Source organism: Pelodiscus sinensis, chromosome 2 (genome assembly GCF_052426305.1).
Source record: "Pelodiscus sinensis isolate ZL-2025 chromosome 2, ASM5242630v1, whole genome shotgun sequence".
NCBI lineage: Eukaryota > Metazoa > Chordata > Testudines > Trionychidae > Pelodiscus > Pelodiscus sinensis.
In genome coordinates this window covers 229,552,199-229,580,018 of record NC_143053.1, presented here as the reverse complement: position 1 = coordinate 229,580,018, position 27,820 = coordinate 229,552,199, and the positions used below count along the sequence as shown (strand labels likewise).

The following is a 27,820-nucleotide window of genomic DNA, read 5'->3' as shown; positions in this document are numbered from 1 at the left end:
TTTAGGGATTAGAGATATATTGTTTTCTTCAACTCAGAAGTGGTATTTTGGTTTGAGTTCTGCTTTAGTTCTGCACAGACCAAACAGAATTCTGTTAATCAGAACATTAATCTACTGAATATTCTTTTCCTTCTGTTCTTCTATCTGCCAGTTATGGGTCAACCCAGCACTGCGGTGCCTCCTACTGGTAGCCCTGGGAAATTAGTCCTTCCCTCAGCTGGGCACCTCCTTCTGGCTGGTGTCTCACCTGTCACCCCACTCTGTCCCCATTCAGACTCTGGACCTGTTGTTTCCAGACCGCCCTGTCCTCTTTGGGACACTGCCCTCTAGCAATGCCTACTCCAGTAGTCTCTCATCCTCCTTCTGGGGGTTTATCAGCAGTCCTGTGGTTTTGCTGCCGCCCCTCTTTCATAGGGGCAAGCCACAGTTTGTATGGGCCACATCTTGGTAGCAAGGTGTGATGCAAGGTGAAAGGGAGGGACCCAGGTCCATCCACTACTCTGGGCCCCATCCCAGGGACCCTCTGGCAGAAGCCTGGACTCCCCTTCTCTGCCATCTGTTCCACAGGCCACTTACCCTGTGACCCTTTGCACCCTCCTGGCCCTTATAGCAAGGCCAACAACCTGTCAAGTATCAGGCAGGAGCCTCCCTTTCCAACACCCCTGAGCCTACCCAATGCTGCTCTATCAAAGGTGCTTCTCCAGGAACCAGGTCCTGCACTTAGGGCTGCCCCAGCAAGCCACACCCTAATTGGCTACTAAAAAACCTCTCCCCCATAGGTCAGGGCTCTGCGCAGGCTCCCTCCAACCTCTGTGGGGCAGTTGTCCCACCACACCATCATAATAAACTCCATCATTTACTCAGAAAATTATATTAATAGTTTTTGCATCAATTTTCACTTGTTTTTATTTTTGTAGTAATATAAAACAACAAATTCATAGGAAAAATAAAATAAAAACTGAGAACAAAGGGACCTAAAGATGGGAAAACATTTCTTAATCCCATTGCAGACAAAACACAATTTTGCTTTGCACTTTTTGACATGTTATTGGTATGGCTAATTAACAGAAATATAAATTGCATTTTCCCCAGGTAGCCTCATTGTTTTTAATATAATATTAGCAATTCTATTCCCCCTATTGCTGGTGTAATGCCACTGAATTAATTGAATCAGGCCCAACTATGCTTATTGTTAACTATTAAGTCTACAGATATAGTCTCTTAACAGTCTGGGATCATAAACATTTTTAAAGAATTAAACTATTCATTTCCTAAGGCATACATCGTTGATATTAGCTGAAACCATGGGAGTGGCACTGACAAGAGCAGCTCAATGGACCTCTGCTGGTTCTGGAACTGGCACACTAGAAATCACCCCTTTGAATGAATCTCTTCTAAATGACATAATTAAGTTTGTGGAGAGCTTCAGCTCTAGACATCCTCAAGAAGCAGCATTCGTCTTCAGAGACCCACTTGAATGGAAAACACAATTGGATTATTCAGTATTTGAATCAGGTTATGAAATTAGGTAGGTCTGAATGGGATTTGTTTTCTTCTAGTTTTTTACATTGGAAATTTTGTGTTCTGATTTCTAATTTTTCCCAAATATTTGTAGCTCCTGGATTGTAACTTCACAACTGTGTATTGAAACCCTCTGAAGTTTCTTACTAAAGTGGGGTGTGTATATTTTGCCCTTGTCTATTCTAGAGATTTTCACAGGCTATGTCTATGCTGCTGGGGTTTTTTTGGAAAAAGGCATGCAAATTGCAAACCAATTCTTTTTTCAGAACAGGCTTTTCTGACATTTGGCCCATCTACTTGGGCCAAATGTTGGAAAAACCTCTTCTTTCAGAAGAGCTCTTACTCCTCATAAAATGAGGAACACAGGGCTTCCGAAAGAGTGCATCTGCTCTTCCGAATTTTTTTTTGGAAGAGCAGACGTGTTCCCTGGAAGTGGCAGAGTTTTTCCTGGGATACCTATAGTATCCCAGAAAAACTCCATAGTGTAGACATAGCCTCACTGTATTGCTAGCATTGGTGCAGATCTGCTAGTGCCAGCAAGGAAGGAGTCATTAGGATTGGCCAAGCAAGGTATTTTTCCCATTGTGGGTATGTGTACACAGCAACTACAAATCTGCAACTGATACATCATTTCCATATTGGAGCACATAAAAAAATTCATTTTGCACATGTATGATCTGTGTTGGGGCTGGGAGTGAGGGGTTTGGAGTATGGGAGAGGACATAGGGTTGGGTAGCATCTGGGCTCTGGCAGGGGTGCTGCCTCTGGGGTAGATCCGGGGGTGTTGAGAGCCATTGAACCAAACTGTAAATCCTGGATATAATGGAAATCACTTCAAGCCAGAGGGTGCTGCAGGACTTCCTGCACCGCTAGTTCCAGCACTTATGGATGGGGCTGAGGAGGAGGTTTTTGGGGTTAAGGAGGAAGCTCCAGGCTAGGGTGAAAGTGTTTGGAGTGGGCTCATGGCAGGAGGTTGGAGTGGGGATGTAGGATTCAGGAGGAAGTTAGGGTGCAGGAAGGAGCTCAGGGCTTGGACAGAGGATTGGGATGCAGGGTGCTTAGCAGGAGTAGCTCCCTGTGTGGGAGGAATGAGTGGCTCCATGTGGCCTGTGCTCCCCACACTCATCTGCAGGCACTGCCTCCCACTGCTCCCATTGATTGAGATTGCCAGCCAATGGGAGCTGTGGGGGCAGAGCTTCCAGGTGAAGATAATGCAGGGACAGAGCTTTCCAGTGCTTGCACCAATGTGGTTCCAGCTGAAGGGGGAAGGAATAGCAGCACGTGGAGCCACTTCTCCCTGCTCAAGAACACAGGGTATGTCTACACTACAAAGTTAGTTCGAACTAACAGACGTTAGTTCGAACTAACTTTCATAGGCGCTACACTAGCACTCCGTTAGTTCGAATTTAATTCGAACTAATGGAGCGCTTAGTTCGAACTAGGTAATCCTCATTCCACGAGGATTAAGCCTAGTTCGAACTAGCTAGTTCGAATTAAGGGGTGTGTAGCCCCTTAATTCGAACTAGTGGGAGGCTAGCCCTCCCCAGGTTTCCCTGGTGGCCACTCTGGCCAACACCAGGGAAACTCTACTGCCCCCCTCCCGGCCCCGGACCCCTTAAAGGGGCACGGGCTGGCTACGGTGCCCGTGCCAGGTGCAAGCCTGCCAGCACCCAGCCAGCAGACCCTGCACCTGGCACGGATCGAGCCACCCACCCGATGTCCCCCAGCCCTCCCCCTCTTCCCAGGACCAGGCTGGCGGCTCCCGGGAGCTTGCCCGGGACCGCAAGAGGCGGGCACCCGCCTGGGCTAGTGCGGACATCGTGGACCTTGTCCACGATCTCCACACTAGGCACAGGAAAGTGGCTGGCTTGGGCAGGATAGCTGCCAGCCTGGCCACCCAGGAGCAGGTGTGCAAGAGAATCAAGGGGGTCCACTAAGACCCCCGACCCTGAGCCCTGAGCTTACAATGGCCGTCCTGGGTCAGACCAAAGGTCCATCTAGCCCAGTAGCCTGTCTGCCGACAGCGGCCAACCCTAGAGACCCTGGAGGGGATGGACCGAAGACAGTGACCAAGCCATTTGTCTCGTGCCATCCCTCTCCAGCCTTCCACAAACCTTGGGCAGGGACACCACTCCTACCCCCTGGCTAATACCACTCCATGGACCCAGCCTCCATGACTTGATCTCACTTCCCTTTAAACTCTGTTCCAGTTCTAACCTTCACAGCCTCCTGCAGCAAGGAGTTCCACAGGTTGACTCTTCGCTTTGTGAAGAACAACTTTCTGTTACAAGTTTGAAGCCTGCTACCCATTCCTTTCCTTTGGTGTCCTCTAGTCCTTCTTTATGGGAACTAATGAAGAACTTTTCTGTATGCACCCTCTCCACCCAACTCCTGCTTTTAGAGACCTCTATCCTGTCCCCCCTCCGTCTCCTCTTTTCTAAGCTGAAAAGTCCCAGTCTCTTTAGCCTCTCTTCATATGGGACCTGTTCCCAACCCCTGATCATTTTAGTTGCCCTCCCCTCTCCCAGCCTCTCTCTTCCCCTCTCCCACCTCCTTTTCCTAGTCTCCCCCAGTTTTGTTCAATAAAGACAGATTCCATTTTGGAAGACACGTTATCTTTATTTTGTACATCAAGAAGAGGGGCTAGGGAAGGGTAAGTGGAAGGAGGTGAGGGAGGAATGGGGCATGAGCCCCCGATGGGGAGGACTGGGCTGGCTCTGCGGGCTTCTGGGGGTGGAAGCTCTCCTGCAGCCCCCCAATTGCCTCCTCTCCCCAGATGGCAGCCTGCGGCAAGTGCAGCCGGGCTGATGGCCGAGTGCTGTGATGTGCCCAGTGTGGGCACTCAGGGCACTCCAAGCCAGGACTGCTTTGCAAGCAGGGCACCCCTGAGAACTGTCTGTCCGGGGTGGGGGTCGGGATCCTTTAAGCACAGCCCTCGGCTAGCCTGAGACAGCATCTCCACGCTCTAAGTCCTTCTCTGATGCCCTTCCGGCACTGCTTCCGGCCATCCTTAAGCCTGGTTCAGGATCCACTTAATGTGTACGCGCTAGTTCGAATTAGCAAAATGCTAATTCAAACTAGTTTTTAGTTCTAGATGCGTTAGTTCAAATTAGCTTAGTTCGAATTAACTAATTCAAACTAAGTTCGAATTAACGTTGTAGTGTAGACGTACCCACAGGGATTTTAGGGGCTATAGCCTAAAGCCCCTTTCTTAATCTGACTCTGCTGCTATGACCAGAGGAGCATACCTTGGCTGGGTCACAACAGCATCCTGCTGAGGCCAGATGAACATGCTGCTCTTTTGGCGTCAGCAGTTACCTTCTGGATAAAGACCCAGTGAGTCTTAGGTCCTTTTAACATTATAACTGTATTTGTGCATCCAGTTTCAACATAATTGAGGTAAGCCATATTAAGAGAATTACAGCTTTGAAAAGAGAAGGGCACTTTTTGGAATAAACTAACAAATTAAATAGTAATATGTCACCCGGACCAAATTATATTAATCCAAGATATCTGAAGGAACTTAAATATGAAATTGCAGAGCTATTATAAATCAGCCTCTGTACCAAATGACAAAAGGGTAGCTAATATGATTCCGATTTTTAGAAAAGGCTCTAGAAGTAATTCTGACAATTACAGACTGGCAAGCTTAACTTATGCATTAGGCTAATTAGTTGAAACTGTAGTAAAGAACAAAATTATCAAATACAGAGAAATTAAAATCATTCCCCACCAATCTGAGAATTTTCTGAGTGGGTCAACAAGCATGTGGAAAAGGGTGATGTAGTGGACTTGTACTTTCAGAAAGTTTTTGACGATGTTTCTCACCAAAAGCTCTTAAAAAAAACTAACCAGTCTATGGGCTAAATGGAAGTTCTTTTTATTGATCAGTAATTGGTTAAAAGATAGGAAACAAATGGGAGGAATAAATGTTCAGTTTCTACAACGGATAGAGGTGAGTAGTGTGATTCCCCCCAAAGAGCTATATTAGGACTTATGCTGTTCAATGTATTTATAAACAGTCTCAAAGGGGTAGCCCTGTTAATCTGTCACTTTAAAAACAACAAGCAGTCCTGTGGCACCTTAGAAACTAACATATATATATATATATATATATATATATATATATAATCATGAGCTTTTGTGAGTAAAACCCGCTTCATCACATCTATATTTGTTAGTCTCTAAGGGTATGTCTACACTACAAAGTTAATTCGAACTAACAGCTGTTAGTTCGAATTAACTTTGATAGGCGCTACACACACGAACCACTAGTTCGAACTTAATTTGAACTAGCGGAGCGCTTAAGTAAACCTCATTCCACGAGGACTAACGCCTAGTTCGAATTAAGTAGTTCGAATTAAGGGCTGTGTGCCACTTAATTCGAACTAGTGGGAGGCTAGCCCTTCCCAGCTTGCCCTGGTGGCCACTCTGGCCAACACCCAGGGAAACTCTTCTGCCCCCCTCCCGGCCCCGGAGCCCTTAAAGGACACGGTCTGGCTACAGTGTTTGTGCCAGTTGCAAGTCTGCCAGCAACCAGCCAACAGACCCTGCACCTGCCACCTGATGAGCCAGCCACCCGTTGCCACCCAGCCCTTCCCCTCTTCCCGGGACCAGGCTGGCGGCTCATAGGAGCCTGCCCGGGCCCGCTTGGTCAAGTGCGGAGATCGTGGACCTCATCGAGGTTTGGGGGAAAGCCTCCAATGTCCACGATCTCCGCACTAGCCACAGGAACATGGCCGTGTACAGCCGCATGGCTGACAGCCTGGCTGCCAGAGGCCACCAGCGGAGCCGGGATCAGGTCCGCTGTAAAATTAAGGACCTGCAGCAATCCTACTCACGGGCCTGCCAGCCAGGGGCCTACCTGGAGGCCTGCCCCCACTTTGAGGCCCTGGACTGTATCCTGGGGGCTCACGCTGTCCATGTCCCCTGGGTGGTGATCGACCCCGGGGCAGAGGGACCCGTCCCAGACACGGAGGAGGAGGAGCAGGAGGATGCCGAGAGCCAGGAGCCTGCTGGGAGCCTGCCCAGGACCCAGGACCCCCGAGGCACCCCACAGCACAACGCCTGTGTCGTCCGAGGCCGGGGAGGCCTCCACATGTGAGTACCATCATGCTCCCCTTATGTGTACCGGGAGTTGTGGGGGGAGAGGGAGCCCAGGGACCGTGCGCCTGGGCTTTGCCCGCCATGGCGCAGCAGCTGGGTGTCATGCAGGGGCCCTGGCCTTGCAGGGGGGGGGCTGGGTTTCACCCACCTTGTCCCCAGGGAGAATTGACCGCTGCTCTTGTTTCACCACAGCCGCAGCACCTGGGACTGCAGGGCGCACCACCCGCCTGCAACAGCCACCCGCACCCAGGCCAGCAGGCATGCCAGGAACGAGGAGGAGTACCAGCGGCGGCACCTGCGGTTCCTGGATCACCAGCTCCGCACCCAGGACCACTGGGTCCGGGAGGACCTTCGGCTGCGCCAGCGGAGCTTGGAGGTGCTGGAGGAGCAGGGCCGTGCCCTCAGAGGCCACGTCCAGACCCTGGTGGACAGGTTCCTGCCTCCTCCTGCTCCAGCTCCTGCGGCTGTCCCAGCTCTCGCTCCTCCTCCCATCCCTGCTCCCCCTGCTCCTGCTGCCCCAGCTCCTCCTGCCCCTGCTGTCCCTGTTCCCCCTCCCGCTTCCTCCGCACCCCCCATCCCTCCTGCCCCACCCTCCACACCCATTCCTCCCCAACGCCCCCACACCCGCAGTGCTGCAAGATGGGAGAGCCAGCCGGACCCCCAAGCCTGAGCTTTCCCTTCCCTTCCTCCCCTTCCAGCTCCCTCCTCCCAGGTTTCCCCCTCCCCTCTCCCACCCTCATTCCTCCCTCCCCCCCATCCCATTTATGTAAAATAAAAAGAGAATTTTGTTGGCAAAAAAGGTGTCTTTATTTGACATTAGGAAGGGGGGCTAGGGAGGGGAAGGGGGGGAGGGTGGAAGAAGGCCCCAGTGGGGCATGCAGGGAGAGTTCAGTTCAGTCCTCCTCCTCCACATGGAAGCTCTCCCGCAGGGCTTCCCGGATCCGGACAACCCCCCGCTGGGCTTCCTGGACGGCAGCGGTGCGGGGCTGAGCGTAGTGTCCAGCCATGCGCTCAGCCTCAGCTATCCAGGCTGGCAGGAAAGCCTCCCCCTTTCTTTCACACAAATTGTGCAGCACACAACATGCTGCCACCACGGGAGGGATATTGTGCTCTGCGAGGTCGAGACGGGTGAGGAGGCATCTAAATCGGGCTTTCAGTCACCCGAAGGCCCCCTCAATGATGATGCGGGCCCTGGTCAGCCTGGCATTGAAGGCCTGGCGGGATGGGTTGAGGTGCCCCGTGTAGGGCTTCATGAGCCAGGGCTGTAAGGGTTAGGCCGCATCCCCCACCAGGCACACGGGCATGTCCACGTCCCTGACCCTGATTTGGCGGTCGGGGAAGAAGGTCCTGGCCTGCAGCCTCTGGCACACGGAGGAGTTCCGGTACACCCTGGCGTGGTGTGCCTTGCCGGACCAGCCCACATTAATGTCCGTGAACTGTCTCTGGTGGTCACACATGGCCTGCAGGAGCATGGAGAAGTACCCCTTTCAGTTCACGTACTGGGAGGCCTGGTGTTCCAGGGCATGGATGGGGATGTGCGTCCCGTCGATGCCCCCCCCCCCCGCAGTTGGGGAAGCCGAGGGCGCCGAAGCCCCGGATGACGGCGTCCGGGTCGGCGAGGTGGACCACCCTGCGGAGCAGCATCCGGTTGATGGCCTTGACCACCTGTGGAAAGACACAGCAAAGCGCGAATCACGGGGGCGCCCGGGTGGCTGGGAGTGTTCGTGCCCTGGCAGTGCCCCGTGCCCCACTCCCGGAAGCAACCTCCCCGGGTGGCATATATTACGGCCGGGACAGACCAACCCCTCCGGAGCGGGGCACTTTTGCCTCCTCCCCCCTACTCTCCCCATTTTCCCTGGGGCGGCCCATCCCCTCCTTGCAACCCCCCTCCCTCCCGGCCCAGTGGCCGGCGAGTGCCGTACCTGCATGAGCACTGCTCCGACGGTGGATCTCCCCATGCCGAACTGGTTCCTGACGGATCGGTAGCTGTCCGGCGTGGAGAGCTTCCAGAGGGCGATGGCCACACGCTTCTGGAGGGGGATGGCGGGCCTCATGCGAGTGTCCCTTCTCCACAGAGCAGGGGCGAGCCACTCGCAGAGCTCCAGGAAGGTGTCCCTCTTCATCCTGAAGTTCTGGGTCCACTGCCTGTCTCCCCAGCTCTCCAGGATGATGCGGTCCCACTAGTCAGTGCTGGTGTCCAGACGCTAGATGTGGCGGCGCACGCCGGCGTCCGGGTGCCGTTGCGGCTCCTCCACAGCCCCCAGGGAGGCCAGGCGGAGAGGCAGGGGGCTGACGTGCACCAGGTGGTGCCAGGCAGCCTCCAGCCATTGCTGGCAGGCTTGCAGCAGCAAGTCCACAAACTGCACCCGAAACTGCAGGGCGGGCTCTGGCTCCATGTTGCCACTTGTGGCGGCATCCCCAAAGGGAACCACCGACACAGACGGGCGCAGAGAAAAATGCTTTGCTGTCCCTCGGCGAGGTAGGCAAGCAAGTGGAAAAGCTGAGAACCGGCTGTCCAGGGGGGTCCCTTTAAGCACGAGCCTCAGATAGCCTCAGACAGCAGCCACACAAAGCAACTACTGACCTGATGCCCTGCCAGAACCGGTTTCAGCTGCCCTTAAGTGCGCCCCAGCGTCCAATCAGTGTGGATGCGCTAGTTTGAATTAGCAAAACGCTAATTTGAACTAGTTTTTAAGTCTAGCTGCACTAATTCGAATTAGCTTAGTTTGAATTAACTAATTTGAACTAAGTTAGTTCGAATTAGCGCTGTAGTGTAGACATACCCTAAGGTGCCACAGGACTGCTTGTTATATTTATAAGCAGTCAGGAAAAGAGGGTGAACAATGAGGTAGCAAAATTTGCAGACGTTACAAAATTACCTAAGAGAGTTAAGTCTAAAGCTGACAGGGAAGAATTACAAAGGGATCTCACAAAACTGAGTGAGGAGACAACAAAATGGACAATGAAATTCAATGTTGCTAAATGCAAAGTTGTGCACACTGAAAAAAATAATCCCTACTATACATACATAATGATGGGACTAAAGCTGTTACCACTCAAGAAAGAGAGCTAGGAGTCATTATGGATTTTTTTTAAAACGTTCATTCAATATGTAGTGCCAGACAGAATTTTAGGAACTATTCGGAAGAGAATAGATAATAAAACAGAAAGTTTAATAATATCACTATATAAATCTGTGGTATGTCCATCCTTTGAATACTCATGCAGTTTGGGTTGCCTTGTCTGAAAAAGCGACAAGGAGTCCTGTAGCACCTTATAGACTAACAGATGTTTTAGAGCATAAGCTTTCGTGGGCAAAGACCCACTTTGTCAGATGCATGTAGTGGAAATATCTAGGGGCAGGTATAAATATGCAGGCCAGAATCAGGCTAGAGATAACAAGGTTAATTCAATCAGGGAGGATGAGGCCCACTTCTAGCAGCTGATCTGGGGGTGTGAATATCAAGAGAGGAGAAGCTGCTTTTATAGTTAGCTAGCCATTCACAGTCTTTGTTTAATCCTGAGCTGATGGTGTCAAACTTGCAGATGAACTGTAGCTCAGCAGTTTCTCTTTGAAGTCTGTTCTTGAAGTTTTTTTGCGGCAGGATGGCTACCTTTAGATCTGCTATTGTGTGTCCAGGGAGATTGAAGTATTCTCCTACAGGTTTTTGTATGTTGCCAATTCTAATATCTGATTTGTGTCCATTTATTCTTTTACGTAGGGACTGTCCAGTTTGGCTGATGTATATAGCAGAGGGGCATTGTTGGCACATGATGGCTATATTACTTTGGTAGAAGTGCAGGTGAATGAACCAGTGATGGTGTAGCTGATCTGGTTAGGTCCTGTGATGGTGTTGGTGGTGTAGATATGTGAACAGAGTTGGCACCGAGGTTTGTTGCATGGATTGGTTCCTGAGTTAGAATTACTATGGTGTGGTGTATAGTTGCTGGTGAGAATATGCTTCAGGTTGGTGGGTTGTTGGTGCACGAGGACTTGCCTGCCTCCCAAGGCCTGTGAAAGTGAGGGATCATTGTCCAGGATGGGTTGTAGATCACTGATGATGCATTGGAGAGGTTTTAGCTGAGGACTGTAGGTGATGGCCAGTGGTGTTCTGTTGGTTTCTTTCCTGGGCTTGTCCCACAGCAGGAGTATACGTCTGGCTCTGTTAATCTGTTTCCTTACTTTCTCGTGTGGGTATCACAGTTTCAAGAATGCGTGGTGAAGATCTTGTAGGTGTTGGTCTCTGTATGAGGGATTGGAGCAAATGCGGCTGTACCTCAGTGCTTGGCTGTAGACAATGGATCATGTGGTGTGTCCGGGATGGAAGCTGGAGGTATGAAGGTAGGCATAGCGGTCAGTAGGTTTTTGGTATAGGGTGGTGTTTATGTGACCCTCAATTATTTGCACTGTGGTGTCCAGGAAGTGGAACCTTACGCTCCATATGCCCAATCACCACTCGCTGGTTCCCTGTAGCCAGCTTCCCCTTAAAGGCACAGGCAGCCAGCGGAGCCGTGTGCCACGTGCAGCCCTTGGAGCTGCCAAAGGGAGCGATGGCCGCTGCTGAGCAACAGCCAGGTCCCTCAGACCCCACCCGGGAGCCACCCCAGAGCACCCAGCAGGCCCACAGGGGCGCAAAGCAGAGGGCTCCATGCTGGGGTAATGCCGAGGTCCAGGCCCTCCTGGACCTGTGGGAGGAGGAGGTGGCCCTCCATAATCCCAAATCCAGGAGGCGAAATGTGGATATATTTGCCCGCATGGCCCAGGTGCTGGCCACACAGGGACACTCTGGAACAGGTCCGGGCCAAGGTGAAAGACCTGCGGCTCAGCTACGTGCAGGCCAGTGAGAGTGGGGGTGGTGGAGCCACTGCTTGTCCCCACTACCACCGCCTGCACAGTATCCTGGCCAACCAGGGGGCTGAAACCCTGGAGGCCATGGTGGACTCAGCCCTGGCTACCTCAGTGGTCCGGCCAACAGATGCGGAGGAGGAGGAGGGCAAACGGTCCACCGAGGAGGTGGAGGAGAAGGAGGGCAGCCAGAGCCCACCAGCCCAACACAGCAACCACCATATGTTCCTGGCCTCCTCGGAGATTGGCAAGGGATCATCTGGTGAGTGTCGCAGCTGCCACTCACAAGTGTGCAGGAGTCAGGGGGGCCATGGGGTGGGGGAGAGGGTGCAGCACATGGCACAGCCTGGCCAGATGCTGCACAGCAGCACGCAGCATGTGCAACCTTGTGCAGCCAGACCAAGTGGCACATGAACACGGCTGCCAGCCCCAGCACATGCCTAGGACCCCAGGGGTCATGCACACCCAGCCTGGTGGCAGGGGGGAGGTCCAGCAGGGAGTAGGCCAGCTGCAAGGGCACAGGGTGGACACCACGCAGCCCAAGAGTACTGCACACAGCACTAATCCATGGCCACCTATGAGACACAGTAGCTGCCCCAAGGGAAGGCACAACAGGCTCCCCACTACCACGTGTGGCCCTCCCAGGATCCCCCGGCCCATCTCAGGCCCCCCTGCTGCCCCTAGGGGAATCCCCCCACACCAGTCTTACCTATCTCCAGGCGTTGTGCATGTGTGGTGGCATGAGGAGGGCATGGGGCGCCCGGAACACCATGGGGCGGTGGGTCACTGATGACCTTGCTCTCATCTGCTTCCTCTGCAGTGGGACCCCCTGCCAGTGAGAGACCTTCCAGCCCCATCCTGCTGGCACTGAGGAGCCAGGGCCCATCGCAGCACACCTGAGACCGCCACCACCTTCTCTGCTGCCACGTTTATGCCATCAAGCACATGGAGCGCTCACTCAGGAACAAAATCCATGCTGATGAGGAGTGGTGGGGAGTGGGTATGGGGCCAGTACATTGAGTGCTGTGACCGCATGTATGCCCTCCTGGGAACCATTGCAGAGCGCATGGGCTCTGTGCTGCAGCACAGCGTGGCCAAGCCCCCTCTTGTTGCCCCCCCGACTTGCCCAGCCTGCCCCCTGCTTCCCCCCCTGACATGCCCAGTCCTCCCCCCACTTTGCCCCCTGACGTGCCCGTGCCCTGTCGCCCCCCAACACCGGCACCTCCTGGTGCAGCCTGCCCCGACCCAGCACAAGGGGCAGAGGTGCCCCTGCACCCATGGGGGTGGGAGAGGCCTCCCTTCACACCCATGAGGCCCTCTCAGTTAAGGGCCCCCTCCCCCCTCCTCCTCCCAGTTCAGGGCCCCCTCCTCCCGCCTTCCCACAGTGCACCCCCTTCCCCGTGTAAATAAAAGTGCCTTATATAAAGCAAGTGCATTTTATTTATTGGGAGGTGAGGGAAGGGTGGCAGGAAGGGGTGGTGGTGGGAAGTGGGGGCACGGGGACGTCCCTACGGTCAGAGGTGTAAGGGTGGCCTATTGTGGGGCCTGGTCCAGCATCACCTGGAGGGCTTCCTGGACCTGCACCCCATGGCGGTTGGTCTGCCGGGTGGCGGCTGTTTGGGGCTGCTGGTAGGCCTGGCCCTCACCTGCCATCCACCCCCTTCCCCTCAATAATATTATGAAGCATGCAGCATGCCGAGATGACCTCCGGGATGTGCTGCACCCCCATGTTCAGGCGGGTCAGGAAGCACCTGAACCGTGCCTTCAGACACCCAAAGGCGCACTCCACGGGATTGCGGGCCCAGTCCAGGTGGGTGTTGAAGGTGGCCTGGCTGTGGTCCAGTTGGCCGGTGTATGGCTGCATCAGCCAGGCCACGGGGATGGCAGGGCGCAGGCAGATGTCCTGCCTCTGGAGCACAGGGGTGAGCCAGGTGCAGAGCTCATGAAATGTCCGCCCTGCGCATCTTAAAGTTCTGCACCCAGTGCTGGTCATCCCATTGTTCCAGCACCAGGCGCTCCCACCAGTCCCCAATGGTGTCGTGGCTCCACAGGTGCCTGTTGGTGGTAGGGTGGGGGTGCCCGAGTGCAGCTGTTGCATGCATCTGATCAATCGTGTTGCCCGGTCTCCAGTTCCTCAATTATGGACATGATGGGACATTGTTGAGTGGGGTCCTCCTCTGGCTCCATGTCTGTGAGCAAGGCAGCGATGATGCCCAGGGGCACTTGCTCAGAGGCTGAGTTGGAGTACACGGCTGTGTGTCTGGATGCCTCAATGAGGTGCCTCTGCACACAGCCGCAGGAAAAGGGCTGTCCAGGGGTCCTTTTAAGCACGATACCCAGCAGGGGTCTGGCATATGCCCACAGACGCCACTGGTGACCTTTTGACATGGCCGAAGTGGTTCCGGGGCCAAGTTATTGAGTAACGGCATCCTGCCAGTGTGTACACTTTCTTGCGCAAGAGTTCAGCATTCTTGCGCTGCGTTCTGGCCTGTGCGGACTGTCTCTTGCACAAGAGATCTTGCGCAATAACCTGCCAGTGTAGACATAGCCCTTGTCGCTTTCGCAGATCCAGACTAACACGGCTACCCCTCTGATACTTGTCTGAAAAAAGATATAGTAGAATTGGAAAAGTTGCAGGAGCAGTGAAAATAATTAGGGGTATGAAACAGTTTATATGAGATGTGATTTTAAAAAGACTGGAACTCTTCAGGGTAAGGAAAGAGGCTACGGGAAAATATGATAGTGGTCTATGAAATCATGAATAGTATGGGAAAGAATAGGGAAGTATAATTTACTCCTTCACATAATACCAAGATCTAGGGCACGGGTCGGCAATAATTTTTGACAGGGAGTCATGCCAAGATTTTGGAAAGTGGTCAAGGGCCTCACTTTTCTGTGGAGGAGGTGCGGGGTCTAGGGTGGAGGTTGGGTGCAGAAAGATGCATGGGGTAAAGGCCTGAGGTGCAGGAGATGGTGTGAGATCTGAGAGGGCATTTGGGTGAAGGAGAGGGTTGTGACCTGGGTCAGGGGATTGGGGTGTAGGCAGGGGCAGATGACTGTTTTGTGGGGCCCCGGGCAGCATAATTTCGCGGGGCCCCCCCCCTTTGCCACAGCACATGCGCCATGGCGCATGCGTGGGGCTTTTTGAAGCGCGGGGCCCTGCCTTATATCCGCCCCTGGGTGTAGGGTCAGAGAGGGAGTATGGGTGCAGGAGAGTATTCTGACCTGCTGGATGGGCTCTAGGAGGAGGTGCAAAGTCTGGGAAGGAGCTGTGACCTGGGAGAAGGAGAAAAGGGGATATAGACTGCAGACAATTTAGGTGGTGATTTGGGGCAGGGGAATGGGGTGCAGAGTCTGGGAGGGAGTATGGGTGCAGGAGAGGATCCTGGCCTGGTGGAGGGGAGTAGTAGAGTGTACAGAGTCTGGGAGAGAGTTGTGACCTTGGGCAAGAGGATACAGAGGGTTTGGATGGTGACCTGGGGGAGGGAGTTGTTGTTTCATAAAAGCTTTTGTCAGAGCTATTACTCGATTTTACACATGGATTTTTCTGGAAATACACTAAACTGTAAGGTCCTGCCAACACATGACTTAGAGACTGACAGAAACCTCCTGCTGACTGCCACTTAGGCAGTTGTCTAAGTCACTTCATTACTGATTATTTGTAAATGATTCACTGAAGCTTTGTAATTGTTTCAGCTGCATTGCCTTTTAAACTGTGCAACTCTGTAATCTTTGTAAAACCTTGCAACTTTGTAACTCAGCAACTTTGCTTTATAAGTTCAGAAACCTACTGTAAGCTTTGGTAATTGTTGAGCCTTGCAATTTTGTAATCTTTTTGTAATTTCCATCCACTCTGCTTGTAATTTGCTCTAAACTGCATTCTCCCCTGAGATATGAATGTGTGTGTGTGTGAGAGGAGACTTGAGTGTTTGGGATTAGAAATTGGAAGGCTGAGCAGGTGGAGCCAGGTGATGAGTCATCAGACCAATTAAGGAGACTGCTGCTCTGCTGGATCAAGAAGTCTGGGCGTGCTCACTGGTGATGAATGTGAATGAGTCACAGGGGTTCTACAGAGGCAATAAAAGGAGAGAGCAATGGTAGAAATCCTTTTTCTCTTTTTGAGAAGCTCCTTTTTCTGTAGCCAGTTTCTTTCCTGACCAGCTCCCCAGCCATGACCAGCAGACAGACCCTTCAGAATATCTTTGCTCCTTCTGCAACCAAATGTCTGTGTAAGTGTTGAGTGCCTGAGGGCAGAAGGTGAGAGAGAGTGAGAGAGATGGCTGGTTCCCCTTTAGTTTAAACCTTTATTGGCAGTTTTATCCTCTTTAGTTTAACCATGTAGTGGAGTGTTAATGCCTCAATCAATAAATCCATACTAGTGTACCCCTGGGTGGTCTCCAGTGGGATTTTTTGGGGGTAACAGACTCTACCTAAAAAAATAATAATAAAAGTTCTCTCTTTTTGTCATACCATTTTATTTTTCCAGTGCAACAACTGTTCAGTCAGATGAAAGAGATAAAGATGATCAACCATTGCTCCTACTCACTGCCTCAACTATCAGAGTACGCAGTTTTGGCCAGCTGTCTCGTTTGTTACATATAGCTATGGAAAAAAAGTTAAAGGAAGCACAGGCATGCCTTGAAGGTTGGGGGTTTTTTTTTTTTTTTTTTTTTTTGCTCTTGAATTTTAAGATTAAAAAAAATGAGAGAATGATATAGGTGACATTTCTTTTTGTACACATTTTGGCTTGTGAGGAATTGCTGGAAAACAATGATTTGATGAATCAACAAGTGTCTATTTTTATTTTTTATTGAAGTCAGTAATGTAGAAGTTGGGAATAATGTCAACATTGAATTTCATTCATATAAAGATACATGTATGCTGACTGGTACCTCAACAATTATAACACATATATTCAAATCTCGGCATACTGAATGTGTCCTCAGAAGTGCTGCTAATTTTTCTGTACTTTTAACTTGAACGTCCTTTTAGAATGTTAATTTATTAAAAACAACCAACCAAAATATGTTATGCTTAGGAAGTTCATGGCTAACCTTTCTGATGAAGACTTTTAGAAAACATGTACTAATACAGTTATTGGGTCATATGCAGTTCTTTGTGTCCAAACCTGTCAATAAAAACATAACTGGGCTAAATTAGACATCCACTGAGTGGAAGCTTTGAGAAACGTTCACTTACGACATTGGTAGAAAACGAGCTAGCTACAATACTGATGCAGCCACAAATGGATCAGACCTGATTTGTAAAATGCTCACACACTAAAGGCACACACAGTGATCATGAGCTAGCAACTGCTATGCACCTGTGTAAGAAAACTGTCACTCATTGGGACACTGGGAACAAGAGGAATCTCTAAAAATCAGCTGACACACAATTGTCACTGGTCATTGTAGAGGACAGCTGGCAATCCTGAGTAAATGATAGCTGGACCTTTTATGGAATCATTACGTTGGTTGCCAGCAAATCTTTTAAGACATTGTTTTATACTAAATCAGACTTCTGTAATGTTTGGGCCATTGTCCTATTTTATTATCCCTGAAGGTATACTGACTTAAAAGAGAGTTTGATATTTACTTCTTGATTCAATAAATATTTGTTTATTACACAAGAAGTCAGCTCATATTTATTATTTAAAGCTTGTTTTATCCAAAAGTGATATGAAATAATTTATTCCTATAAGATAAAACAGGAACATTTTAAGGAACAACAGCACCCATTATCTATCTTTTAAAGTTAAATATATATTCATATTATAAGTTAACATTGTTACACTATTTTGGCACTTAAGGATTTTAAAAATCCTTTAAGATAATTTTTGAAGCATCATTAGCTTTATATTTATAATGTTTCTCCTTTACAGCCAATAGAGATCCTATAGTGAAAATTCTTGGCCCTGGATATGGGACAATTGAAGGAGAAGACATGTCTATGCTACGCTTGCTAGACAGAGTGAGAAAAGGTGGTGATCCTGATACAGAAATTAAAATGAAGATTGCTCTTCTTCTTCAACAGCTGGATATGCAATTACTTAACAGTTCTTTAAAACATATTTCACAGTAAGTGCATTTCAAAATAAACTGTTCTTTTTTTGGTTTTCTCTCTACATATTAAAAAACCCTTTTCCTGCAGGACGACAGAGTGACATCATGTCATTCTGCATCCTGCCTTCCTCCACCCATCCACCCTTCCTTTTCCCCAGTGCTCAGCTTCCATGTGGGGCTTGGGGAGGTCCCAGAGTAGCTCTTCTACCCCCAGGTGCTGGGTGGGGTAGAAGCCACAAGCTGCGTGGCCTCTCACTTGCCCCCCCCTCCGGCGATCCAGAGGGCCTCCCCTTCTCTGAGGCTTTCCCCTCTCTGGTGATCCATGGGGGCGGGAGCCGTGTTCCTGCCTTGCATCCCATCCCCCTCACACATGCTGTAGATATGGGGGGAAACTAGGCCAGCCTTTCCTCTGCATCCGTCCATGGCAGCTGGGGGGGAGGTAAGAGTTAGGGGGCCAGTGTGTGTGTGGTGGGGGGGGGAGGAGCTGAGGGGGAGGCAGAGCCAGGGCTGGTAGGTGGGGGGGAAGAAGAGGCTAGGGGGAGCAAGACCTCAGACCCTAGAGAGTGGGAGGGAAGGGGGAGAACCTCGACCCGGGCAAACCCTCGGGTTGAGCCAAGGCTGGCCCATCTTTCTCTCCAGCCACCAACACCCCCGCAGCCGGAGGGAGAGAGCCAGGTCAGCCTGGCCTGGCCTGACAGTCTCCTCCCCCCCACCCCCAGCAGCTGGGAAGAGGGAAAGCTGGTGCTGGCCTGGCCTCAGGGGGCCCAGCGCCTGGGGGAAGAGAGCCAGGGTGGGCAACGGCTGCCCCTCCTCAGCCTGGCGGCTGGGGGGGAGCCAAGTCTGCCTACTCTCATGGGGGGGGGGGGGGGTTGGCGAGCATAGCAAGGAGGGGCACCTCTCCCTAGTGTTTTTAATTTAAATGAATTTGAATCCAAAATATGTACTTTTGGTGTGATATGAAGAAAGCACTCAGTAAAAGGTATGAAAGTAGTTATCTTTATTGATTTATGAAACCCAGAAAAAGTTGCTGAAATTAAAGATATTTTCTGGGGGTTTAACAGTATGGCTGTGTCTACATTGGCACCCCATTCCGGAAAAGGGATGCTAATGAGACCAGTCAGAATTGCAAATGCCGCGGGGGATTTAAATATCCCCCGCGACATTTGCATGAACATGGCTGCCGCTTTTTTCCGGCTCGGGGTTTTGCCGGAGAAAAGCGCCAGTCTAGACGGGATCTTGCGGAAAATAAGCCCTTTTCTGGAAGATCCCTTATTCTTCGAGTGGTTGCTCATGTCCATTCGAAGTAGGTGTGCGCGCCGCGTGCACCACGTCTTCCGGAGCGTTTTCCCTAGTGGTACCCGTAGCGCTGGCGGGGCGCCCCTTGGAGTGGTGCCGCCATGGTGAGGCATAAGTACCCCTGCCGGCGCTGCCCCACCTCAGTTCCTTCTTACAGCCGTGTCGGTCGTTGGAGCGTCTCTCTCTCTCTCTCTGTCTGTTTAGGCTTAGATAGTTAATGGTTCCCGTTTCTCACTTTGTAAATAGTTGTGTAGTTAGATAGTTAGGTTTTTTGTTTTGCTCCTTCCCCCCTTGGGAGTAAGGAATGCCAGGGCCGCAAGGCTTCAAGGCGTGCGCTGACTGCGGGAAGTTTATGCCCAGGGGCGACCCACATGACAGCTGCCTTAAGTGTCTGGGTGAGGCTCATCTGGCAATTGCCTGCAAAATCTGCAAGTCTTTCAAGCCCCGTATGAGGAAAGAAAGAGTTTCCCGCTTGAAGCTTCTCCTTATGGAGACGGCGCTTCAACCGGTGCCGCTGGACCAGCCTGCGGTGCGCAGCGCACCGGCCTCCACGCGCAAGACCGCACACCGGCACCAGGCATTGACGTCAAGATCCCGGCACCGGTCTCACTCTCCACCGCCTAAGAGGGTGAAGAAGTCCTGGGGCAGGTCACCGTCTAAAAAGCCTACGTCGACTGGGCACCGCAGCGGCAGTTCACCGGTGCGTGTTTCCCCTCCGGTGCACCGTCGGCACCGAGGGGACCTGGTTAGCCCTGGTCGCCTGCCCTCTCACCGCCCGTCCATGCTGGACACATTTGAAGCGGCCCAGGACCTAATTAGTCTCACGACCTCCCCGCCGTCGTCGGTCGACTCGGATGGGTCGAGGTCGCTCCCATTGGAGACTCGGAGGGCACCGTCGTCGCCCCTGCATGGCCCAGGTCGGCATGTTATCGTGGCTTATGCGTCGGGACCACCCCCGGTGGGGTTGGCTCTCACTACTACGGCACCCTTCACGACGCCGAACCGTCATTCTCAGGGAGCTTCGAGCCATGGCAGATCGCTGCTTTCCACTGTGCCAGAGCCCCGCTTGGCGGTACCGGTGCCGTACCCCCGTGGCCATGTGGCCTCCCAGGAGTCGGTGTCCGTCTCCCAGTGGTCTACCCCAGCACTGGGCCTGGGCACCTCTGTGCCGCAGATAGTGGCGTCACAAACGGCACCAGGCTTGGGTACCCCGGGGCCGCAGCTACTGATGACGCAACCGGCACCGGGCCTCGGCACCCCGATGCCACAGCTGGCTGTTTCGCACTCGACAGAATCTGCCGCACTGGGTCTGGGTCTTCCGCATCCTCGCCGTACTCATGCGGGCAAACCTGAGTCGATGGCCAAGTTTGCACCACACTCCTCGTCGGCTCCGCCTTGGCTGGAGTCCGATTACTCTTCGGACTCGGACGCGGTGTCAGTTTGGTCGGGGTCCTCGGGAGCATCCTCGAGTCACAGGTACAGATCCAGACACCGGAGGGACCACAACCAGCAGATGTGGCCACCTCACCCGCAGTGGCCTTTTTGGACTCCCTGGGCCTATCATCAGTGGAAGGGCCAGCCGCCACCATCTATGGGGTTGGAGGCTTCAGGGCACCGTTCCTGCCCATCGGCGTCCCTGTCTAGGGCGCCTCCCTCCCCCCTTTCAGTGCCACAACGGGATCCTGCGGCACCGCAACCACCGGTACCGGAGGCAGGCCCCCCGGAGGCTCAGGCAGTCCAACCGGCCCCAAAGTTGGTCACAACCGCTCCCGTGTTGCTTCAGGAGTCGTTGTCATTGTCCTCCCCCGATGAGGCACTGGCGGACCCAGCGCCTGGGCTGCCATCAATGGATGCCAGGGCACATCAGGACCTCCTGCGGCGCATGGCTTCCAACCTGGCTGTTCCGGTGGAGCCCATAATTGAGGACACCGATCCAATGGTAGACATCCTCAGGAGGACACTCCTACGCGGTTTGCTTTACCGCTCAATAAAACTGTTTCAAAAATTACTAATGCCCTGTGGCAAACGCCAGCAACTCTGACCCCTACCCAGCCCATCCAGGGATCCTTGGTCGTACAGGCTGTGGCCCAAAAAGAAAGGCTTCCCCAGCCCAGGCCTTCTCCAAAGGCAAGGGAGCCTAAAAAGCTGGACTTGTTGGGCCGTAAGGTATACGCTACAGGTGCTCTACAGCTCCGCATCGCTAACCAGCAGGCGATGCTGAGCAGGTATGCTTTTAACACCTGGCAGGTGGCTGAAAAATTTAGAGACCGGCTCCCGATGGAAGACCGCCAAGAGTTTGCGGCTATGTCTGCCGAAGGTAAAGTCATTACACGAACTGCCCTCCATGCGGCATTGGACACTGTGGACTCGGCAGCCCGTACCATGGCGACTGGTGTCGTTATGTGTCACGGGGCGTGGCTCCATGTCTCGGGGATTCCCTTGGATGTGCAGCACACCATTCAGGACTTGCCTTTTGAAGGAAAGGCTTTGGTCTCAGAGCACACCGATTCCAGGCTCCATACCCTAAAGGACACTAGGTCAACTCTGAAGTCCTTGGGCATACATTCGCCGGCCATGCAGCAGCAACAAGCTGCCATATAGGCAGCAGGGTAGAGTGCAGCCCCAGGTCCCCTGTGGGGATTTCTGGAGGCGCCTCTCCCGGGCCTCCGGTGGAGGTTCCGGGGCAGCTGCGCACCCTCAGGGGCCTAGGGGTCGATGTTGTTGCCCTAGGTCAGATCCCCAGCGGGCAGGTCCCCATGGCCCCCCCAATCAGGGCAAGCCCCAGTTTTGACACGGTATTCGAGAGTCCCGTACCAGTCTGCCACCCTGGCCCCCCGTTTGGGGTCCAGCTATCCCATTTTGCCCAGGCATGGGCCCTGATAACATCAGATGCCTGGATCCTGAACATTGTAAATATGGGCTATTCTATCCCGTTCCTGGGCCCACCGCCTTCAAAACCCCCTACCCTGTCCCTAATAAGGGACACCCCTCATGAACACATCCTGTTTCAGGAAGTGGTGGCGCTCCTCAAAAAAGGATCAATAGAAAGGGTCCCTCGGCATCTGCGGGGCAGGGGTTTTTACTCCCGTTATTTTGTTGTTCCGAAACCAAAAGGGGGAGTTCGTCCTATCCTGGACCTTCGATACTTAAACAAGGCGGTTGTAAAACACAAGTTCAGAATGGTGACTTTGGCCTCGGTCATCCCAGTGCTACAACTGGGCGACTGGTACACGACTCTAGACCTAAAGGACGCCTACTTCCATGTGGCTATCAGGCCCAGTCACAGGAGGTTCCTCCGGTTTATGGTGGGCCGTTACCATTTTCAGTTTACGGTACTCCCCTTTGGGTTATGTATTGCACCAAGGGTTTTTACAAAATGTATGGCTGTGGTTGCCACCTTTCTGCGCAATCGAGGGGTACATGTGTTCCCGTACCTCGACGATTGGCTAATCCGAGGTCGCTTGTACGAGCAGGTAGAAGCTCACGTAACACTCATAAGAGCTCTCTTCTTAAGGTTAGGGCTCATGATAAATGTCGAGAAGTCATCCCTGACCCCCTCCCAGAGGATAGAATTTGTGGGAGCCGTCCTCGATGCGAAGGTGGCAAGAGCGTTCCTGCCCCACAGCAGGTTCCTCTTCATAGTGGAGCTGATCTCAGGGCTAATTCGGTCCCCCATCATGACACTGCGGGTCTGCTCCAGGCTCCTGGGCCACGTGGCGGCATGCACTTACACGGTGCAACATGCCAGGATGAGGAAGAGTCCTCTGCAGGCGTGGTTGGCGAAGGTCTTCTGCCAGTGCAAGGGTCTATGGGACTCCATAGTCACAGTGCCCCCGGACATTCTGGACTCTCTACTCTGGTGGACCCAGGAATCCGTGGTGCGCAGCGGGGTTCCCTTCAATGCCCCTGCCCCCTCACTGACGCTGGTCACCGATGCATCCGACCTGGGATGGGGAGCACACCTTGGGTGCCACAGAACTCAGGGCCTCTGGTCCCTTTCCGAACGGACCCTGCACATCAACATCCGGGAATTACGGGCGGTGAGGAAGGCTTGCGAAGCATTCCTGCCGAAGCTTTCCCACCGCTCCATCCTGGTGCGTATGGACAACACTGCAACGGTTTTCTACCTCAGCAAGCAGGGTGGGTCGCGTTCGCCACCCCTATGCAAGGAGGCCCTGCGTCTCTGGCACCTGTGTGTCACGCACAATATCACATCTCAGGCGGAGTACCTCCCCGGGTGCAAAAACCTACTTGCAGACACACCGAGCAGATCCTTTGGAGCCCACGAGTGGTCGCTCAAGAACTCTGTCCTCAGTCAGATTTTCCGCAGGTGGGGCTATCCCCACCTAGACCTGTTCGCCTCGGCACACAATGCCAAGTGCAGGAACTACTGTTCCCTGCTGGGGCTGCGGAAATTCTCCAAGGGAGACGCCCTAACGACCACGTGGCCAAAGGGCGTTCTCTATGCTTTTCCCCCATTTCCCCTAATTTCCAGGGTGTTGACCAGAGCAAGAACTTTCAGGTCCTCGATCATCCTCATAGCCCCCAGGTGGCCCAGACAGTTCTGGTTCCCCATCCTGGTGGACATGCTGACCCAAGACCCTATAGCACTCCCTCCAGTTCGGGACCTGCTAACCCTACCTTGGGACGGGGGGGTAATGGTACACCCGGATATCCGGTCTCTTCACCTAACGGCATGGTTTATCCTTGGTTGAACCAACCAGAAAGGGAATGTTCCCAACAAGTACAGATGGTGCTCCTTAGCAGCAGGAAGCCCTCTACTAGACGGTCGTACGCTGCCAAGTGGCGGCGCTTCTCGTCTTGGGCGTCCCAGAGAGGAGTACACCCGTCTTCGGCCCCTATTCCAACTATTCTCAACTATCTCTTTCAACTCCGATCTAGTGGCCTGTCCTTTTCTTCTATTAAAGTCCATGTGGCCTCTCTCTCCGCCTTCCATGTTGGTACGGCAGGAGCCTCGCTTTTTTTTCTAACCAGGTGGTTAAAAGGTTTCTTACTGGTTTGGAGAAATTGTACCCCTTGGTGAGGGCTCCGCACCCTGCCTGGAACCTCAACCTAGTCCTACACAGGCTTATGTTCCCTCCTTTCGAGCCATTGGCTACATGTTCATTGAAGCACCTTTCATTGAAGGTTGCTTTCATAGTAGCCATTACGTCTGCTAGAAGGATATCAGAGCTAAGGGCGCTGACTATAGAACCGCCCTACCTTGTTTTTTCGCATGATAACGTAAGGCTACGGTCTCATCCGGACTTCCTCCCGAAGGTGGTTTTACCTTTTCACCTGTTCCAGGAGATTTATCTACCTGTGTTCTTCCCTAAACCACATGCCTCCCCTAAGGAGCGCGTTCTACACTCCCTGGATGCCAAGCGAGCGCTGGCATTCTATATTGATCGAACCAAGCCCTTCCGTAAATCCCAACAATTGTTCGTTGCGTTTGGGGATAAGGGGAAAGTTTCACCTATTTCTACGCAAAGGTTATCAAGATGGGTGTTGCAGTGTATAGCGGAGTGTTATCAACTGGCTGGTAAAACCCCTCCCAGGGTGAAGGCACACTCTACCAGGGCACAGGTGTCCTTGGTAGCCTTTGGTGCCCAGGTACCAATCACAGAAATTTGCAGGGCAGCCACCTGGTCTTCCCTTCACACGTTTGCAACACTCTATGCGCTACCTCAACAAGCCAGGGAGGATGCAAGGGTGGGCTCTGCAGTCCTCGAATCTGTGATGTAAATATATATATATATATATATATATATATATATATATATATATATATATATATATATATAATTTGGTTGTCTTTGTTCTTGGTTGGTGCCTCGTCAGTGTTGAATTGTTCAAATAAATCTGTTTATTGTTCACCTTCCTTTATGACTCTGGTGCTATGACTGTTCCGACCCCTCCTCCATGGGGTTAGTTTGGTAGTCACCTACTTCGAATGGACATGAGCAACCACTCGAAGAAGAAAAGAACTGTTACTTACCTGTAACTGTTGTTCTTCGAGATGTGTTGATTGTGTCCATTCAACTCCCACCCTACCTCCCCTTCGTCGGAGTATCCGGCAAGAAGGAACTGAGGTGGGGCGGCGCCGGCAGGGGTACTTATGCCCCGCCATGGCGGCGCCACTCCAGGGGGCGCCCTGCCAGCGCTACGGGTACCGCTAGGGAAAACGCTCCAGAAGACGTGGTGCACGCGGCGCGCACACCTACTTCAAATGGACATGAGCAACACATCTCGAAGAACAACAGTTACAGGTAAGTAACCATTCTTTTCCTACTTGAAGGTAGGAAAATAAGCCATTTTCCGCAAGATCCCTTATTCCTACTTGAAATTAGGAATAAGGAATCTTCCGGAAAAGGGCTTATTTTCCGCAAGATCCCGTCTAGACTGGCGCTTTTCTCCGGCAAAACCCCGAGCCGGAAAAAAGAGGCAGCCATGTCCATGCAAATGCCGCGGGGGATATTTAAATCCCTCACAGCATTTGCAATTCTGACTGGTCTCATTAGCATCCCTTTTCTGGAAAGGGGTGCCAATGCAGACAAAGCCTATGAGTATAAATGTGTGTGTGTGTGTGTGTATATATGCATGCGGTGTGTGTGTGTGTGTGTGTGTGTGTATATATGCATGCGGTGAATATGTTCTGTACTTTGAAAATAACTTAATATAATGTACACTATAATATAATACATTAGCAACTAAAACATTTAAGAGTTGTTCATTTAATCATTTAAAATTGAGTCATACAGAGATGTTGAGCTATTCTGATGTTAGTATTTAAATGTTAATAACAAAAATTATACTGAATTTGTCAGTTATAACAATTTTATTTTAGTTGTGAAACTAACATTTCACTCAGCCTTTTGCCTACTTGTTTTTCCCACTACTCTGAAACTAGTAGACAGAAAAGCAATATCCATTTATACAGTCTTCTGATTCTTTTTTGAAAATATATTTATTATTAGATTTTACATCCTTTTCTGTTAATTACAGAGAGGTGAGATTAACTCCAGCTGCAGTAAAAAATGAAGTGGATCTACTCAAACATTTCTCTGGAGAAGGAGAAAATACTGTGCTGGAATCTCTTGAATATACATCAGGTTAAAAGTTTACCTTTTATGTTTTTGTTTGATCATGTTTTACATTTACACATACACATTAAATATAATAATTTTTTTGAATTATTTCTTAATGATTTAAAACACTTATTTCTATTTTTAAATATTGAAATACAATAACATGCACCTACAAACATGGAGCTCAGTTCTTCAACTTTGAGATACGTGTGTTTGTGTGTGTAATCCCTATTTATGTCACATTGAGTTCTGTGGGGCTAATTAGGGGCTTGGTCCTGAGAAGTGCTGCACATATGTTTAAGAGGTTTATTGGATCAGGCTAGAATGCTCTGCGTCTTTCAGGATCAAGTTTTGAATTATTTTGGATTATTGATGTAAGTAAGAGTTGCAGGGTTAGGACCTTTATTTGTATGAATTTTATAATTTTAAAAAAATCTATTCACATCTTATTAGAAATGGCAATATATTTTTTTAAAAATGACAAAACTATTGTTTCAGATTATGAATTCTCCAATGGATGTCGAGCCCCACCTTGGAGACAAGTCCATGGGGAAATTTGTTATTTGATCGTTAAACCACATGATACTGATCCTTTGTACATCACTTGCAGCACAGCAGGAGTGTTTTTAAATGGTGTAAGTAATAATAAAAACACAAATTTGAGGTAATAGGAATTTGAGTATATAAAAATGTGTGAGTCCTGTCTAGGGATGTAAGTGACTAGTTGACTATCCGATAAGCATAGGCTTATCGAGTAGTCGAGTCACTATTCAACTAGTTGCTTCCCCCCTCCCACCTTGTATCAGAGGTAGCAAGGGCAGGAGCAGGAGCTTGTGCTGGGGGGAGCTGGCTTAAAAACCAGTTCCCCTCAGCACTGTTTCCATGGGGTGGTGGTGGTAGAGGTGCAGTGGGAAATGGCGCAAGTGGAGACTCAAGCAGTCTATTCTTGTGCCAGTCTGACTGCTGTGCCCCTGCCTTTTAAATGTAGCAAGAGTGCCGCGGGGCTCTTGCTACATTTAAAAGGTAGAGGCAGTGCAGTGGGGAACCCCGGGCAATCAAGGATTGCTTGAGTCCCCGCTTACCCAGGGTCCTGATTGCACCTCTGCCTTTTAAATGTAGTAAGAGCTGTGGATGGCCCTTACTACATTTATAAGGTGGAGGCACAGCTGGGATAGCAAGCACCCTGCCCTGCCCCTTATCGACTAATCAATGGAAATTCCATCAACTACTCGATTAGTTGATTGATCAAAATTTAACATCCCTAGTCCTGTCTGAGGAATTAAGATAGTTGTATTCAATCAATAGCTGAAGAGTTACTTTAATGGCACTCATAGAAAGAGCAAAAAAATCATGACACAATGCTTTATATTTTTTACATTTTGACCTAGCATATTATTTTTCTGCTTTTGCCTGAATAGTAAATCCAATGGTTTCTGCTCTACTTACACATTTTCTGTTACCACATGTGTGAAGCAGCACAGAATTTGCTTGTTTTGCACATTCCTTTCACTATATCTGGCTGAGTAAGCTTAGTATGAAACAGACTTGTTAATTAATGCTGAAGAAGAGCAAGATGAGTACCATTACTTTCTTTCTGGATTATATCATATTATCTGTAATCAACATTTTCATTTTTAAAAACCTTTGTGTTGTATATTGGGTTGTAGATATAGATCTTGTTGTTATGGTAACTGAGTAGGTCACTGGGGTCAGCCCAGCTAGTCTGGGCTTGTTCTAGTGAGTTCTGTGCTATGCAATAAAATGGACACTTGCACCTACTCCAGCTCTCTGCCTTTCCACTGATTTCTTCCTATGCTGTGAAACTCCCCACAACATAACAAGTGGCGACGAGGATGGGATACCTGTGCTGCCTCCAGCAACAAAAGAAGTAGAAGTCAATG

The 27,820-nt window shown here is 51.1% G+C and overlaps 2 protein-coding genes across 8 annotated transcripts in view; both read left to right on the top strand.

The window, feature by feature from the left end:
- The window catches only part of ODAD2 (outer dynein arm docking complex subunit 2), a 224,329-nt gene that overhangs the window by 4,966 nt on the left and 191,543 nt on the right, over positions 1-27,820 (top strand). For 4 of the 7 annotated variants that reach the window (XM_075922574.2, XM_006124782.5, XM_089776758.1 and 1 more), the window contains exons 2-6: positions 1,277-1,528; positions 15,960-16,117; positions 17,355-17,550; positions 25,837-25,943; positions 26,418-26,554. In XM_075922574.2, the coding sequence (XP_075778689.1) occupies positions 1,305-1,528; positions 15,960-16,117; positions 17,355-17,550; positions 25,837-25,943; positions 26,418-26,554 (822 nt within the window). In that variant the 5' untranslated portion in view covers positions 1,277-1,304. Of the gene's footprint in view, positions 1-1,276; positions 1,529-15,557; positions 15,731-15,959; positions 16,118-17,354; positions 17,551-25,836; positions 25,944-26,417; positions 26,555-27,820 lie in introns of those variants that run through there. The other 3 variants (XM_075922573.2, XM_075922575.2, XM_075922576.2) reach the window with 3 other exon arrangements.
- LOC142827426 (uncharacterized) lies at positions 5,792-7,374 on the top strand. The gene is made up of 2 exons (XM_075923070.2): positions 5,792-6,621; positions 6,820-7,374. Exons 1-2 carry the CDS (start codon positions 6,257-6,259, stop codon positions 7,295-7,297), a joined length of 843 nt encoding a protein of 280 aa, XP_075779185.2. The 5' UTR covers positions 5,792-6,256; the 3' UTR covers positions 7,298-7,374.